The 18,007-nt window shown below is 32.5% G+C and overlaps 1 protein-coding gene across 7 annotated transcripts in view; it reads left to right on the forward strand.

Moving 5' to 3' along the window:
• Positions 1 to 18,007, forward strand: part of LOC105431000 (protein turtle homolog B) — a 276,488-nt gene that overhangs the window by 221,134 nt on the left and 37,347 nt on the right. For all 7 annotated transcript variants that reach the window (XM_089078516.1, XM_089078518.1, XM_089078519.1 and 4 more), the window contains 7 exons: positions 6,703 to 6,911; positions 9,357 to 9,473; positions 10,402 to 10,605; positions 11,084 to 11,235; positions 11,902 to 12,046; positions 14,503 to 14,633; positions 17,404 to 17,563. In XM_089078516.1, coding sequence (XP_088934642.1) covers positions 6,703 to 6,911; positions 9,357 to 9,473; positions 10,402 to 10,605; positions 11,084 to 11,235; positions 11,902 to 12,046; positions 14,503 to 14,633; positions 17,404 to 17,563 — 1,118 coding nt within the window. The remainder of the gene's footprint in view (positions 1 to 6,702; positions 6,912 to 9,356; positions 9,474 to 10,401; positions 10,606 to 11,083; positions 11,236 to 11,901; positions 12,047 to 14,502; positions 14,634 to 17,403; positions 17,564 to 18,007) is intronic.

Consider the following 18,007-nt stretch of genomic DNA (forward strand, 5'->3'; position numbering starts at 1 on the left):
CTTTCTCTCTTTAAAATGTACTTTATGATACTCTTTTAATTACAAAAACATATTATGATTTCTGAATCGGTACTTTTTATGGCAGTATTATGATTTAAAATGTATTATACTCATAAACTTCAAAATTAGAATTGAAATAATCTTAATTGCCATTTTATTTTTATGAATGTTAACTATCGGATTATTTATTTAATATTCAGAAAAATCAATTGATTGAAAAATTTAATAAATTTTCATTATAACTTAAATAACTACTAAATTTAAATTTAAAAAATGTATTATGTAGAGTTCATTGTATTATCTAAATATTTCTAATTATTTTTAACATGTTCAAAAATTCTTTACGATATGCTTATTATAAAAGAAAAATGCACAAAACTATTTATTAGACAAAATAAAATAGATAAAAATGAGAATGACAACATGATGAAAATAGATATTCTCTAAAGGTTTCATCCACTTTTACAATGTAAAACCTCTTTGCTGAAAACTGCTAACGCATTACAGGAGATTGTTTTCATTGAAATGAAAAAACTTTCCTATTAAGCGTCTTACGTCTATAATTCGCTGAAGAGTTTTCTACTGACAGCTTGATATTAGTTTGCCGAAGTACGTCAAAGGAAAAATTAACGTATGCCAATTGTACTCGGAAGATTAATTAATCTGCACCGTCATCGCGGCTGCAATTTCGACTAAGATTCCGCCATCGGAGATTTAAGTACCGCCACGTATTCCTCGAAATGAAACTTAATTGCCGTAGGAAATACGATGACTGCTGATTGCCTCGCATTTCGAGTTTTTCGAGCCGGCTTAATTGCGCGATTAACTCACGCAGAAATTCGCTATATTCGCAATGGACGCGCGCATTAGGATTAGAGAGAAACAGAATAAAAGATAAGAGAGAGAGAGAGAGAGAGAGAAAGAGAGAGAGAAAATTTGTTTACATAAAGAGAGAGAGAAAATTTGTTTACGTAAACGTGTACGCGAGAGCTTTCCACGAGCGTGCAGACACGGCAAATTGCTTAACGCACGCGTGTTTTGCGATGACTGACACAATTAATTTGTAAATTACACGGCCCGGAACGTAATCAAGCAGCACTGACAACTTTCACCAGCGGATTGTCGGCTTATTATATTTACCGGAAGATTTACGCATCGCGTTTGAAGTTTGCGAACCGGATGTGTGCCCGCGCACATTTTCCAAGGAAAATGCGCGCACGGCTCGTTTGGCCCGTTGCGTTGCTTTAGTTCAGTTATTAACTAAATGGCAGAGTAATGCATTAAGCATGCTAGATAGCCGAAATTATCCCGTGTAGTGCACACACATACACACACACACACTCACACACACAAAACGCCCGATCTTGATAATGTATTCGTTGCTTGGCAACCGATGCGCACAATCGATGCGTCTGCACAAAATCACGCGCACGAGAATTAATACGAGGCGAAGAAGAGAACGCAATTATTACATATATAATTTTGATTAAATCGCCGCGTTTGCTTGCGTGGGCAAAGTATTAAATTCAAGAGGCTCGAAAGTCGCAGAAAAACGCGCGACAAAAACAGATGAATTTAAGTCTAAACGCGTCAAGTCACGTCAAGTTTGTGTCTCAACTTAATGCACGCTCCGGTTGGAATTCAAAGGGAGAGAGAACGAGAGGAAAAGGGAGAAAAGAGAGTTAATCTCGCTGTTCGGATCGAGCCGGCTTCTCGATCGCCCGGGAGAAACCCCCCCCCCCCCCCGGATTAAGGTAACACACGCACGGAATCCTCCGCGCCCTCCTTCCTTCGAGTTCCGCTCGCCGGATTCTCTTATTCCGCGAGTTGATATCGCGGTTTATGCATAGAAACGAGACGAAGCCAGGAATCCCACATTTTCCCGCGCCTCGCATGGAGGATCGCAACCCAACCCCGTGACACGCTTACATTACAGTGTACGTCTACTCCCCGCGCCGGAGCGTTCCCCCTAGGGGTGGTCCATATAGCGAATTGGCTGCTGCCCTTTATTTCGCGTTGCCTTCCGCCTGTATCCCTCCTCCTCTTCCCCCTGCATCTTGCTTCTTCTCCTTCAGCTCTCTTTTCCTCCAGCGTGCACGCTTTCCTCGACTCTGATATATGAATTGTAGCGCGGTCTTAAGGGTATCCCGGGGTGAAATTATGGATACGATATTATTTCTTCTGGCACACACCACGCGCTGAGCCGCGTTTCTCATCTATCGTGTTATCCCGCCGGCACTTTCGCGGTTTTATTAAGTTGAAAGTCTTCCCCGACCCGTGACGAAGTGCTCTGTCGCGTCGCGGCGGCCTTGTTTTTCGATATTCCCGCGCCACGACGCCTCATGCGAATTGATTTATCCTCGTTTTTTCTTCGGCTTTAAACTTCAGACTCGGAGCTTGTCATCGAGTCGACCCCCCACGACGAACGGGACAGATGTAAGTCGTGTAACATGTACGTCACTGACAAATATGTGTTTCAGAATTATTGGCTATTCTTTTCTTTTATATAAATGTCTGAACTTTCAAAATTATTTTATTCCTCTTAAATATAAAGTGAAAATGTGCTTTAATAAAAATATAATTAAGAAATAATACAAAAATTTTACTCAATTTTTTTTTTTTATAAAAGTACTTTAAATATTCAAGATTATTTATATAAAGTTTTATTGCGATCTAGAGTTAGTTCTATTAATAAAAATTTTTATTAAGAGAGAGTACAAACGAAACGAACGATGTTACAAATAAAATAAAATTTTTATTTTATAGCACAATTAATCTTTGCATTGTAATAGAATTTTACATAATCAAACAATCTTGAATATTTAAAATATTTATATAAGAAAATTGAGATGTCATTATTTTTAAATTAGATTTGTAGTAGATTATGCTTCTTTAAATAATTTAAATAATTTTTTATCCAAGTTAAATCGCCGCTGAATTCTTTTGTATTATTTTTAAATGCGATTTAGAACCTGTAAATTTTTTATTGTTTTATTTTATTTTTATAATTTTTTAATTTTTTGTTCATATATTTTATAAATATAAAAATTATAAAAATAGATGTAATACATCCTTAAGAAGACTATTTAATTAAATGAAAAAAAACCACGCGAAATATTGAACCGTTTGTATTTATCTAAAAATTATTTTTACGCAACTCTTTTTAGAATTGAAATAGGTCAGATTTAAATTGACTAAAGAATTCATAAATGTAAGGAATTTCGGCATTTTTAAGATTTTATAATATAATATTTATGAAAAAAAATCTCATTTCGTAATGAGATTCTGTTTCCTAAATGTTATTAGTCGACTTCTTTTGCTCGAGTAATTAAGGAAGATTACCGATAATAGTTTGGGAGGCCAGTCAAAGTGATGCTGTAACGTTGACAAAGGAAATGCAAAAGCGTGACACGTCCTGCACGTGATGCGCATTTCTCATCTGTTTGCAGTACAGTAATCCTTTGTACCTGCATGTCCAACATGCGATTACTCTATTCGTCGCTGTTGAAATGTCTACGCGAGAGATAAGCGCGTTTGTAAACGATGTCGAATAATAATGTCCGTGGTTTAACTTTGAATTTGTTAACTATAATTTTATATGCTACAGTAAATAATTTGCATTTTATGATTATCTAACTAAAACGATATGTGTGTGTGTACAATGCCGCGTTAAATATAATAAGTTTAAATAAACAATAAAGATAAAAAATATCTGTGACTTTTTCGAAATATCCTCTATTACATCCTCTTTCTTCATGTCTTTCTTTTATTACGTTGTGTCTTTAAACTTCGATCAAAGTTTTTTATTTTTTTTTTATTTTTTTTTTTTTCCTTTAATTGCTACAACTCCAGAAATACCGTGTAATAATCGGAATGAAATTAACGCAGCTCAAGTGCGTTTCAAGTTGAAGATAAAGACGGCAATAACGTACACTTCATTAACGAATATCCCCTATATATATATATATATATATATATATATATATATATATATCTCCTATATATGGCATCTCATCGATGCCCGATGTCCCTTTTGATTAACGTAATTTATCGCTCGACCGTTTAGTAAAAGCGAGGGGCGAGGTGTTCCAGAAAGTCGAAGACGCAGAAAATCGTTCGGACAAGCGAGAGCGTTCACACGCCTGGCTGGTAACTCGCCTTGGCGAATCAGCGCGAGTCGTATAAAAGTACGAACGTCCTCCAAGGACCGGTTTCAGAAAACTACTCCGCACATATATCGTTCTGCGTGCAACCTTTCTCCACCGCTTCGAGATGCACCCGCACCTGAGCAGGTGCAACATCAGCGAGCAACATTCGTCACTTCTCAAGTGAAATCAATTCCGATTTGCGATTCAGACTTGCGATATGTAACTATTTCTGTTACATCGGTTCTTCTTTTTAAAGGGGGAAAAATGCAAAAAACATGCGTTTTGTTTTGACAAGGCAAACGCGATTTTAAACAGTCGACGTTCACTCGGTGCATGAGAGTACAAATTGATAAAATTGGATATGTTTTTAAGCTAAATAATAAAAATGTTACAAATAAAATATTTTTTGTTTTATAGTACAGATAATATATTTTTGTAAATATATAATATTGTAGAATTCTTTATATTGAAAGATATCAGATATTATTATAACGGGCAAATCATTGTTATCGTAAAATTTAAAATTGACAGCAGGATTTTTTTATTGAAATTTCAGTAAAAATTAATTTCTCAAAAGAATATTTATTTTTATAGCTTTTTAATACATGATTTATTACATTAAATATAAAACACAAAAAACAAAATTTAAGTTATCGACTTTAAATTCTTTTTTCCAATATATTTTGTGATAACAATTATTATCATAATATATTATTATAATAATATTTAACATCTTTGCATTGTAATGGAATTACAAATATAAAAAGTTTTATAATATTATATAATTACAAAAATATACAAAAATATACAAAAATATATTATCTTACTATATTATACAACAAAGAATATTTTACTTGTAACATTTTTATTATTTAAAACATGTCTAGCTTTCTCAATTTGGTTGAAGTTGAGTTAATTATAAATTGTACAAAACTCACATGCACAGAGTGAACGTCGACTATTCAAAATCCCAAGGAAAATATAACCACCGATATGCAGACAATGTCGACTGCGGTACGCTTAAAAGTTCTCTGATAACAGAATGCCATGGCGTACATCTGACGCCATAGCATAATAATGCTGACAGAATCGCAGAAACTGCAACACCCTGGGAAGATGCATTCAGGACTGTACTGCGCATTAGAAACGTATACGTTCAAGGAGATAAGGAAATTATGGCGGTTAATTATTACCTCGAGTACATATCGCATTCGCTTTGGATCTCCTTGCAGTGCGAATCTAATTCAGGAGAATTAAAGGAATAAATTAGCAAGAATTAGTTTAATTATTATACATTAAAGTCAGTCTAATGTTTAAGAATTTTATACGTAATATTTTTAAACACCAAGTTTGCTCTTGATAATTTGATAAATTTTCCTTAAAAAAGATATTAAGAGATTATTACATATCTTGATATTTACATAACTGATCTTAAATTGGCAATTATATTGTTGAATTTCGAAAATTTTCAAAAGAAAGAGCTATTTAATTTTTTAAGTAGATATTAAAATTTTGTTATGCAATTGAGCTTTGAGAATTTAGTTTACGATAAACGTGAATTAATCGTTTAGTCCAATATCCATTGAAATTCAGAAACTATTGAATAATAAAATTTAATAAAAATAAAATCCATAAACTAGTAATTAAAAAAATTTGAGATATTCCATATGCGGAATGTTCGTATCACGCAATGTAAAGATGATGATGATAATGATGCGTAAACATTATTCGAAGAAAAATTATCTTTTTAATGTTAAATATGGCGGATCCAAGCTTCGTCGAAAATTTCGTTCAAGCGCAATAATGAGTTCTGAAAAGTTACCGAGGAATTTCATTATGGCCCGGATCCGTCGCAAATTTCTTCGGAAAATTTCTTTGTAGCAACGACGCCGCATAAATTCAGTTAGCTTCGTTTCTCTGTTCGCCTCTCGCCGATAGAAATTCTGCGAGGGCAGCGCGCTGGCGTAAAAGGACCGATATTAGAGGGCAAAGTGCTACGAGAATCCTGCGTGACTCTGTACTTTTCTTCGGGAACTGCGCCACGTCGGAGCATTTTTCTCGATTGACCGTCTCGTGAGAGTTTAATAGGGGCAATATAAAAGTTTCTCTCTGTACATCCGCCTGTCCGAGAAACACGATGACGCGCATTAGCGAGCATTGAAGGGAAAAAGAAGGGAAAATAAGAGGCGCGGGAGCTTTTCTTATTTACGGCTTTTTATAGACGAACTTCCGATCGTTCTTTAACGCGAAATCGTAATTACGATGTATTGTACGTGAATTTAGTCACGATTATTGTTACTTCTATCATTCTATCACATTTATGTGCTATATATATCTATTATCATCTTGTATCATTGTAACAGTCAATTCGATAATCAATTTCGATAAAATTCAATTGCTTGTATTCTCTATCACAATATGCGCGATATTGCGCGATATCTAGAAATATTAAAAGAAATTATGTTAGTTTTAAAAATGACTCATAAAACAAATGTATTGTCCGGTAAAACTTTTTTTTCAATTTTAATTTAAATTCTCTTAATTTCTCTTTCAGCTTCGACACGAGAGGGAGGGACAGTCCGGATCAGGGAAATCATTGGCAAGATAACAGTTTGGAAGAACGCGCAACATTTAAGCATACCGAAACTCCTGCGAAACTCATATTGGAAAAGGTCCGCGAGAGCGACGCGGCTATTTACAGATGCAGAGTCGACTTCAAACAGTCGCCGACGCGCAACAGCAAAGTCAACCTAACGGTCATCAGTGAGTTCCTAAACGATATTTCGCATTGACCTGAATATAAGATGTGCTTTACAATAAGGGAAAACGAGCCACATTCCTTTATAACATTCTCAGAACCGGCATACTCCTTTTTGAATACGCGCGAGCATATCATATCTAATATCTTTTATTTTCAAACGTATCTAATAATTTTAATCGTAAACGTAACAATAAACACCGTAGAAATATTTAGAAAACTTTTTTGATTGACACATAAAAATTTATTCTTTATTTTTCTCAAATAATAGCTATATATTGCGCTCACCAATTTAAATTTTCGAAACGTCCGTCTTGTTTAAGATTTAAATTGCATACAAGAAGAAAACAAATTATTATTTGCAAATCGCTTGATAATTTAGAAAGTAACAATTCAAAAATTTAATCTGAAGAGATTCCGAGTTATAATGGAGCAGGAAGCAAATTTATTGATTGAAACAAACCCTTCTTTTTTACGATTTATAATCGACCGAATCTTTCGGATATAAAATTCATTGAGATAACTATTAAAAATTCTTGATATTGATAATTCTGAAGTGTGTAAGACACATCCCGAGACTACATTGATCAATTTAATATTTGCCACTCGCCATGCTGTATCTAATATGTAATCGACACCGTTATCATCAAGTAGCTGTTATCCAACCACCCCGTGCACGCTCTCAAAACAGTGTATTTTAGCTTTGTTGATTTTAGCTTTTTTTTGCATCACATCGGAGTAACGTTTCCCTTAATGGAAGAACGGTTACGTGACCATGGCCGATAATACCAAGCGGATAAACACCGAGCCTCTCCGCCATACCACTACATTAAAATTTATTTTTTATCTTAGAAATAACATCCCCTTAATGGTAAAGGTGGCAAACTGATACATCATCGTAAATTGATTCACCTCGCACGTCGCACCGGCACTTATACGTCGACGCGAATATTAACATTATTAACGGTATCGCAAATTTTTCTTCACGTGAGGAAGATTAAAAATGTTATATGTTATATCTTATTTTTATAAATTTTATTATATTTACAATAAAGAAATTATGACAAATTTATACGTTATTCTAAATTGCTTATAAAAATAATACAAAAAAGCGATGGTTTAGAATTGGGAACAAAAATTATTTAAATAAACAAGTAGAGACGTGCTATAAATATAATTTAGAAATAATGACAACTTTTTTTTGTATAAATACTTTATAATATTCAAGAACAAACAAAAGAAATGGTGGTACAAATGAAATTAAGTTCTTATTTATAGAACAACAAATCTCTGCATTGCAATGAAATTTTATGTAAATAATTTTGAATATTTTAAGTATTTGTATAAAAGATTGAAATTTTTCTCATTGCTTCTTAATTACATTTCTGTTAAAGCACATTTCTATTTTTCTATATTTAAATAATTTTTGATTCAGGTTTTAAACTGCCGCAAAATCTATTGTATTATGCTTTTAAATCAATCTAGGATAATTTATAATTTTTCGTAATTTTTTTTTATTATAAATAAAAATATGCTAATTCATGCTAATTATAATTATTCGCGAAAATTTTATTTAAGATTTTGATCAAGATATTTATGAAAATCCTAAAATTCCTTTATGTATAAACAGTTAATTTCTTAAATCTTTATTTTTTTTTTTTTTAAGTAATTAATAGCTGTAACTATTGAATATTTGTTCAATTATTCAGTTTTTTTTCTTTTTATATAAATTTTATATAAATTTTTTTATAAAGGAATAATAAGAACGTGTACCTGATAGCTTTATCTAAATTTTTTTCCGTAAAGTACGTGGCACTATTACAAAGATGAAATCACAGCGAAATTGATAATAATAATTACCGCCATTCTCTCGGCTTCATCAACACTTTGCGTGCTAGCAAGGTATATACGTACGCCGTCCGCATACTTGCAGTTTTTGTGGCGAACTTATGTTCGGATTTTTCACGTTCTTTATTTAATTCTATCAGATTAAAACTGCTATTTTTTTTTTTTTTATTAAAGATTTTATTCAAAGTTTTAGATTCAAATTTAGTAACTTAATTAAATTCTATATAATAATTTTCACAATTTAACGATACTTCTATTGAAAATATTTTGTTTGTGTGAATTCACATACACAAAATTCTGATGAAAACTGATGATTATTTTATAAAAATTCACCTTTCACTTATTCAATATTTTATGTTTTCAAAAATTCCTCACCCTATAATCCTCCGTTACGGATCTTCCGTCTTATGTTAAATGGAGATTTGTTAACATCACCGAAATAACAGCCGCGGTAGCGCGTTTCATCTTCTTAGGTGGCATTATAGGATTGATACATTGTTACGCAAATTGATTCTCCTTCAAACCCCTTGTTCGCGTTCCCTCGCAGATACTCGGAATAAAAAAAAAAAATGAAGAGCTTCTTACTGTGAAAATTATTACAGTACCGCCGGAACAGCTTAGCATATTGGACGAAGACGGAAGGAGTCATATTCCCCATTACATCCTTGGCCCGTATAGCGAAGGAGCGTCTCTCAATATCACGTGTGTCGCCGCCGGTGGTAAGTGCATGAAGTGCACGCGTCGATGCACTTTCGGTGCATCCGCCTTCCATAACGCCCAGATGCCTCGACTTGTAGTACTTGAATTACATAAAATAAATACGGCTCGTCTTCTTTGACGTTTCGAGTGAACGTATTACGTGGTCTCTTGTTTTGAATTTCGAACAATAGAAGCAACGCCTTCGAAAATGGAATAGCTAAATATCGAATAGTAAAGATGTAAAGTAGAAGGGTAAGGTATATTGATGATATAACTTGATTTTTTAATTATTGGTCACATAAAATGTCCATAGTGTTTCGCCAAATTTAAAATTATTTATTTTTTTTTTTTGTTGTTAGGAAATTTAATATTTTACAATGAATTTCAAGTAAATAACAAATGAATTGTTTGCGAGGATTTTTTTATGGTACATAAAAATATAAAAATATAATTTTATACATTTTTAAAAATAAAATGTTTTAGCTTCTTATATTGGAAAAAAGTAAACTGAAAATATTATCGAATTATTTGATCTCGCTTTACATTAAAGAATAAAAATAATATTTGTATATATAATGCATCGCGTACATGTAGTGCAATATGTATGCACCTTTTTTTTTTTAAATTTGACTTAACCTCTCCTTACTAAAATAAATATCGAATATGTTTTTCTGACAAAAGCAAATACGTTAATACGTTTAATAGATGATTATTTTTAAAGAAATTCTGACAAGCCACGTTATTTATTGTACAATATTGGGAATTACAAATTACGTTCGCTTCGAAACGCTTCACGCGATTTTAACTTTACTACAAAGATTTCAATTTCATATTTCTGCCCGTATAACGGAGCGTTAAGTCGAGATGCGATTACACGCCGAGCGGGTGCCATTAACGTAACGTAGCACCGACGTGCATTCGCCACTCCGGACCCTTATGTTTCTTCAGGACGACCGCAACCACGAGTGACATGGTGGCAGGGGACTTCTCTGCTGGACAACAGCTACGAGACCGTGGATGCTAAAAGGGTCCGGAACGTGCTGCAATTGGAAAAGTTAGGCCGCGAACATTTGCGTGCGTTTCTGACCTGTCAAGCTACGAACAACAACATGGTGACACCGATATCAAGTTCGGTGTCGCTCGATATGAATTGTGAGTATCGACAAAAGAGATCGTAGCTTTAATAAGAATGCATTTGATTTCATAATTTTCACTCGATTTCACATTTTACATGGAAAAAGTTATAAACAGCTTTATTTTTGTTGTTATTTTTATTAATAATTGACGGTCGAAGCAATTATAAATTATTACTATTTATTGTATGATAATATTTTGATAAATATAATATTAAAAATGGAAAGAAAAGACATATATAATTAACTTATTGTAAAATGATATAACGAAGATATAATAATTTTTGAAAGAACGCTTTCTTAATTATTAATAATTTAATTCAATTACCACGGCGTTAGATCGGTGTTTAAAATTCATTGTAAAATTCGTCGGTTGTTACAATTCACCCAGAAAGCGTCAGTGGATTTAGTCTTTGCCAGAGAAATTTCTATTAGCTTCACGACTCGCGCGCGGATCGATGGATGCTTAAATCCAAGTGTGACACACTCTTTTACAGTGAAACCGCTCTGGGTCCGGATTCAAGGAGAGAACCGTCCACTTAGCGCCGGCAAGACCTACGAGATAGGTTGCGAGGTTGTCGGAGCCAGACCAGGCCCGACGATCACATGGTCCAAAGGGAACATGATACTGCGAAATGCACGGGAGACGGTACGATTTCAAATAGATTGTCGACGATTTAATGCACTCTCGTAAATCACACGTGACACACACTCGTCCCGTGAGAACTCTCCTCACAACGACGTTTCTACGATTATTTTTTTTAATTCATTCTCTGGCTTCTCGAACATTAATAGGATTAATAGGATTAAAAAGGTTGCCTCCAAAGCAACCAACTGTTTGATATTTTTCATTCAAAAAAATATCAAAATTTCGCGACACATTATTGTCTTTTATAATTTATTTAAGTCCAACTATTTGTTAATGTTTATTAGATAAACATAATAAAATATAAAATAAAATAAAATATAAAACTGTAAAAGATAATTTTATATTATTATTATTATCATCATCCATTGTTGAAGGATGAAATTTGTCACAATATTTATTTTTATTTAGTCGTATTATTGAATTAATGTATTTATTTTAGTATTTTTTAAAAGATACAAAAACCGTGTAATTTATAAATGCATTCTATTAAAAAAATTAAAAAACCGTTAGACATGAAACGTCAAAATTAACTAATATCCAAGTCCAATTTCGGCGTAATCATTGTTATTTAGCAGTTGTAATCCAATCACGATAGCGATTCCATGCACATCGCGATTATTAAATTATTCGGTAAACTGTTTTAAATTCATGAAATCTCGCCGACAGACGAGTCCCGACGGCAACGTAACAACCAGCGTCCTCACATTCGTGCCGAGTATCGAAGACGCCGGAAAGTTCCTCTACTGTCGCGCCAACGTACCAGATATTCCGGACTCAGAGATAGAAGAAGGATGGAAGCTCAATATATACCGTGAGTGTTTTCACAGAAACGCACCGGGGTGTCCCCGCAATTTCATGTCGCGGTATGCGACCGCACAGTGGAAACTTCCATCAATGTAATATTTTTACAAGCACATTGCGCATGCATGCCGTCGTATGTATGCTTTACAAAGTCAACATTAAAATTTCAATCGAGAATTTACTTCTCTAAACCATTCTTTATACTTCGGATCTCGTTGCTATCGGCGGATTGTTTGCGTAAAATGCAACAACATTTACCATTGGGATCAAGTCTAGCTAGGTCGTAGCGGTTACGTTACTTCATTTTAAAGATACGCTGAAGCCCGAATAGACGTCTTGGTCTAGTTGGGGTTTCCTCCGTTAAAAATTATTAAAATTATTTTAATACTAAAAATCAAACGAGAATTTGTAATTTAAAATTAACAAATGTACACAGAAAAATTAATTTTAAATCAAGATTATATATTCTCATATATAAATAATATTTTGATTTCATTAAATTTATATCGATTCAAGTATAGATATTCTCATATATAAACAAGAAATATTAATAATATTATAATCTTTATATAGAAGAATTTTAGTCTTAAATTGAGCAAAAGTAATACTTGCAATTTTACTACATTAATACAAATTCGGTCAAATCAAGATTAGAATTTTTAAAAAGATTATAATTCTTGCTTATATAGAGTAAGAATGTTTGTTTTGATTTGAGAATAATTTTCTTTCTATGTAAATATAAATCGCTTTGCTTCAATTTGATATTAACATTGATTGAAAATTTAAATGTCAATAATATGAATTCGATCCAAGAAAAAAATAATTATCAATCTTAATATGACAATAAATAAAGATGTTATTATAAAAATTTCTTTCTTTCTATAAAAGACTATACTTGCATCGTGTAAAATATTTTTACTTAAAAAATTATTTTACAATTATTTATATTCTAATTACAAATTATTCGAGGAAATTATGCACCTTAAAACTAAAGTATATGAATTATTTCTTTAAACATTTTTTTAATTGAACCAACATAAATCTTTTTACATATTTTTGTGAATATTAAGAAGTAAATATATTATAGAACATTAATAATCTCTTTAGTCGTCAAAACATCTGTAATAGCTGGCGAAAGAAGATATTTCTAATATTATTATTAATTTCACGATTGACAAAAACATGCCATTTCTTTTAATCCAGCCAAATATTTCTCAGTTTATCCTTATTAATCGACCAGAACATTTATACGTTCGATAGTTTTCTGTGTTGGGTGCATTCTTTTAAATTTATCAGCCCACGAGAGAAATCGGTATGGGTCATGTCGTTGGCGAACGTCGATGCCGTCCGCCACCGTAGTCCAAATTGCATCCCCCGGTGCAACTTTCCAACGCCATTAATACGCAAAGTTACAGGTCGAATCGCCACGAAGCGTCGCAGTCCGACGTTGCAGCCGGCCGGGATTAACGCCGTGATTTCACTGTCCAATATAAAAGTTTTCCTCTAACTGGTCTGAATGAGAGAGAACGAAATACAGCGAGCAAGAGGGAGGGAGGGAGAGAGGGAGGGAGAGAAGCTTTGCGTGGAAATTAATGGCACATGCCGATCCACTACGCTGAAGATTCAGTCCGATTACGCGTTTCCCACTACTTCGACTACCTTGGCAGTCCCATTTTCTCGTCTTTCCACGGTTTTTTCCATTAGTCGCGTCCGCCCGTAATTCCACGGGACCGGGTGGTGCTAGAAACGGCGAGGAAATTTACTCTTACTGCGTTTATTGTGTGAGCGCGAATCGGCGAATCGGCGGTATTATCGGATTCGCGACGGCGCTGCCGCGAAAGGAATCATAAGTAACGTTCGATACGACTATGATTTTTTTTCGCGAAGATAATACCGCGAAACGGATACCGAACAATCTCTCAATGAAAAAAATGCGCCAGCACTCGATGCGGTTGACCATTTATTTGCGAGAATGTGAAAAGTATAGTTATATTCGCGCCGCGAAATTATTAATGAAATCTTCTCGAATATTTTAACAATGATTTTAATTGCCTTTTGATTTAATTTTTTTAAATCAAATGTTTAATTTTTGCAATAGGTTTTTAATATTTAAATCATTAATTTACGATATAATATAATATATTATAAGATATTTATAAGTGTAAGAAAGAGAGAGAAATGTAATCTACAATTGCTATAAGCTGGCTATAATTTATATAAATATATATATAAAATAAATAAAAAAAAATCATCTCAATTGTTATCGATTGCTAAATCAATGCTAGTATCAAAATGCAATTAAAAACAATTCTAATTTCCCTTTCTTATTTGGATGCTTATTTTTGTTTTTTTTTTTTTTCTTTTTTTCTAGATTAATATGTATACACTAATAATATCAATTACTGTAATTAAAGCGATGTCTCTCATATTGGCACATTTCAGCTTTGATGTCGATTCTGTTTTCAGACGAGCCTGTGGTTACCCTCGAGCTTGGCAGCAATTTGAATTCGAGCGCTATTCGGGAGGGTATCGACGTTTACTTCGAGTGCAACATCAAGTCCAATCCTTGGGTTTACAAGGTTTCCTGGCGCCATAACGTGAGTCCACACACACCGCGCGCACAGATAACGAATCCTGTTCAGAAATCGATAATATAAGCCGACGAAGCTTAATCGCGGCGAGATAAGGGAACGACGCCGCGCACCTGTGTCACACAAACTTTCGTCCGAAAACTCGCACTTTGATCTCAGATTCGTATCGCCGAGATCCTACGCAGGACGCATATAAAGTGAACTTTCCTAGTGCAGGGATTAATCTTTGAAAAGCCAGGCTTTAGACATTTTTCTTATAACTGAAACGCTTTCCAATTTTTTGAGAAAATTAGAATTAGGCATTTTAAAGAAAATTACATAATCCTCCTTGTCTCGAATTAACTTTTTGTAGTAGAAACATAACTTCTAAACAACATAATTTCTAAAGAATGATCTAATCTACATGCGTACTGATTATCAATGACCTTTTCATGTTCTCGTTTTTGAAAAATACTAAAATTCAAGTTTTAAGATTTTTAAAAAATATTATTTAGCGCATCGGACTTAATTAAATGAATTTTATTGCAAAACTTCTATATTACTTCTATATTACTATATTATGTTAATTTTTAAATTAATTAACTGTTAATTAACTGTGATTTTTTATACATGAAATTTTTTGAAATAATTTTAAAATAATTTTATTTTGAATTAGGAAATAAGAGGATAATTTAAATATTATATAATAATAAAAGATAATTACAAATGTGATAGTATTGAAAAATTGATTAACAAGCAAATATCATTCATATAAAAATTATTTTTTCTAATATCAAGATAATTCGAGATTCTTAATTCGAATCACACGCGAATAATGGAATGTCCAAGCGAATGATAATTTATCGACATCATGTCACTTTGTCCAAATTTATTCTAAGTCATTCGAGTATGTCAAGTACAACAATGTTTCTCTTTGTTATTAGAATGATTCGCTTGATTGATATGGAACAGAAATAACAGCGTAGATCGGACTACAGATATAAATCGAAGCATTTTATCAGCGATTAATAAGAATGCCATTCGTCAATGCCCGAATGTGTTTTAATCCTTTCATTTGTTTTGTCTTTATTCATGATAAAGTCATAGGCGCGATTGATTTGGAACTGATGGCGCGGCATGAATCACAGCACGGTATAAATCAAGATATCTCTGCTGTCCCAATTAAACAATCGGGAAGCAATTGCATTCAATCATTCTAAATTTATTTTTAATCCTATGATACAAAATATAGCTTTTTTACTACCGTCAGAATACACGTATTTACACCATTTTTAATAGTTATTAAATTTAAAAAAAATAGCAAAAATTTTTCAAATGGATTTTTCAATAAATCTCTTTTCTAAATATTTGTTTTTTTAAGCGTTATTTTTTTAAAGCTTTTAATTTTTTATATTATCTTTATAAAACACAAAAAAGAGAGAAAATCCTATTAAGATAAATGATAATATATTTGTTCAAACAATTATAATTTAGAAATTATTAATATTTGACGTTACTTGTCGACAGTAAGTTTATTAAGAGATAATAGATCCAAATATATTGTAATAATTGAAAAATTTTAATTATTTAGTACTCTGACCATTGTGTCTCTAAAACAAGTTGAATATAAAAAAGTTACGTAATATTCAGAAGAAATATATGTGTTATAACATTAAAGTTATTGCGCTGATTCTCGAACTTTGATATCCGTTCGAACCAATTTCGATGGCTCTTATCGTGAACGAATGTCGTGTACGCGGAAACACCGCAAAACGCAAATCCCAATCAATTCCCTCGATTCAAAGACTCGAAATTTGTTTCGCGAAAACTCAAAGCCGCTTTCGCAGTCTCGAAAGTCGCATGTGCGACGGGGGAACCCGAGAGATCGAAAAACTGTCAGCGTTCCTCATCGTGAATTTCTCATGCGGGATTTATTATAGATTAGCCTATGCGAAAAAATACAAACCTCTAGTCGCATTTTTTGCAACGATAATATTATGTGTGTAGCAAATTAACAATTTAATCATTCATATTTTATAATTATACACACAGAAAAATATTATTCTATTGTTAAGAAAAGTGATTACTCAGTTTTCTTCTTTTAAGTAATTCACTTTTGTTCTTTTAAGTAATTTACTCTTCTTTTCAGTAGATATCTTTAATAAAGAATATTTTCTCAACAATGATTTTAAAGTATATTTATCACAAATTTTAGAAAAATTCTATATCACTCGAAAAAAGAATTTATTTTCTTCTAAAGAATATTATAAAATTTTATCGGAGGACAATCATTGGTTAAGCAAATTGATTTTTTTAGTTTAATTTAATTAAATTAAATTTAATAATTAATTAAATTAATCCAGTTTAATTTAGTTTAATTCTTTATTTAAGTATTACACTTGCTAGAATTTAGAATATATTTTGAATAAATTTGCTTATGATGCTTATGATGAACTTATGATAGATTTGAACGTTTGAAATACTTGTATTGAAATAATATTTACTTAAATACAGTATGTACTTAAGTTATTGCGCTAATTCTCGAACTTTGATTCTCTTCTTTCTGTGCGTGTAGTTATTTATTATTTATTATATTGACATTAAACTATCTTACAAATTCTTTACCAAGAAAGCTGAATCTTTTTTCTCTTTAAAACGTAACTTTTAACTTTTAACGATTTGCCAAATATCTCTTGTAACTTAAATAGTCTATTATTTACACTTTAAGCCGAATTTACAAGTGTGTTCACGGTAGTCAAGTAGCGCAATATGACCTCGTTTGATTTCGCATTCGCAGGGCAATCCGCTGTATCACAACAGGGCGACCGGAACGATAATAAGTAATCAAAGCCTGGTGCTGCAAAGTGTCACTCGCAGTAGAGCTGGGATTTACACGTGCATCGGCAATAATCAAGAGGGCGACGGCGAGAGCAATCCACTGAATTTGGACATAAAGTGTGAGTATCTCTGCTATACATACGTACATATTTCTCCCATTTCCCGTCATTTGCCATAACCCATATTGACGCTCTAATTACATTGAGCTAGAAGAGTCTCGAATTGTTATTTACGATAATCTGCTATAATGTTCGTATTTGAATTTATAAAATGAATACATCTCTTTAATTATTTTTATTTGAAATAGGCAACAGCTGTGTAAAATTGTTTCGATATATTTTATAAATGTTTCAAAAATGCACAAATGCGTTTTCAAATGTATTAGAAGTTATAATTATGTTATAAGATCATAAAAATTTTAAATGAAAAAGATATATCAAATAATAATTTTATTGGATTGCATTAAATTAATATTTGAATTACAATGAAAAATCACGGAGCACGGATTAATGGATTTTTTAATTATTTTATCTCTTTGTAAGTGCAATATCAACGAAATCCAC

Source organism: Pogonomyrmex barbatus, unplaced genomic scaffold (genome assembly GCF_055798465.1).
Source record: "Pogonomyrmex barbatus isolate J1 unplaced genomic scaffold, ASM5579846v1 scaffold23, whole genome shotgun sequence".
In the NCBI taxonomy this organism is placed as follows: domain Eukaryota; kingdom Metazoa; phylum Arthropoda; class Insecta; order Hymenoptera; family Formicidae; genus Pogonomyrmex; species Pogonomyrmex barbatus.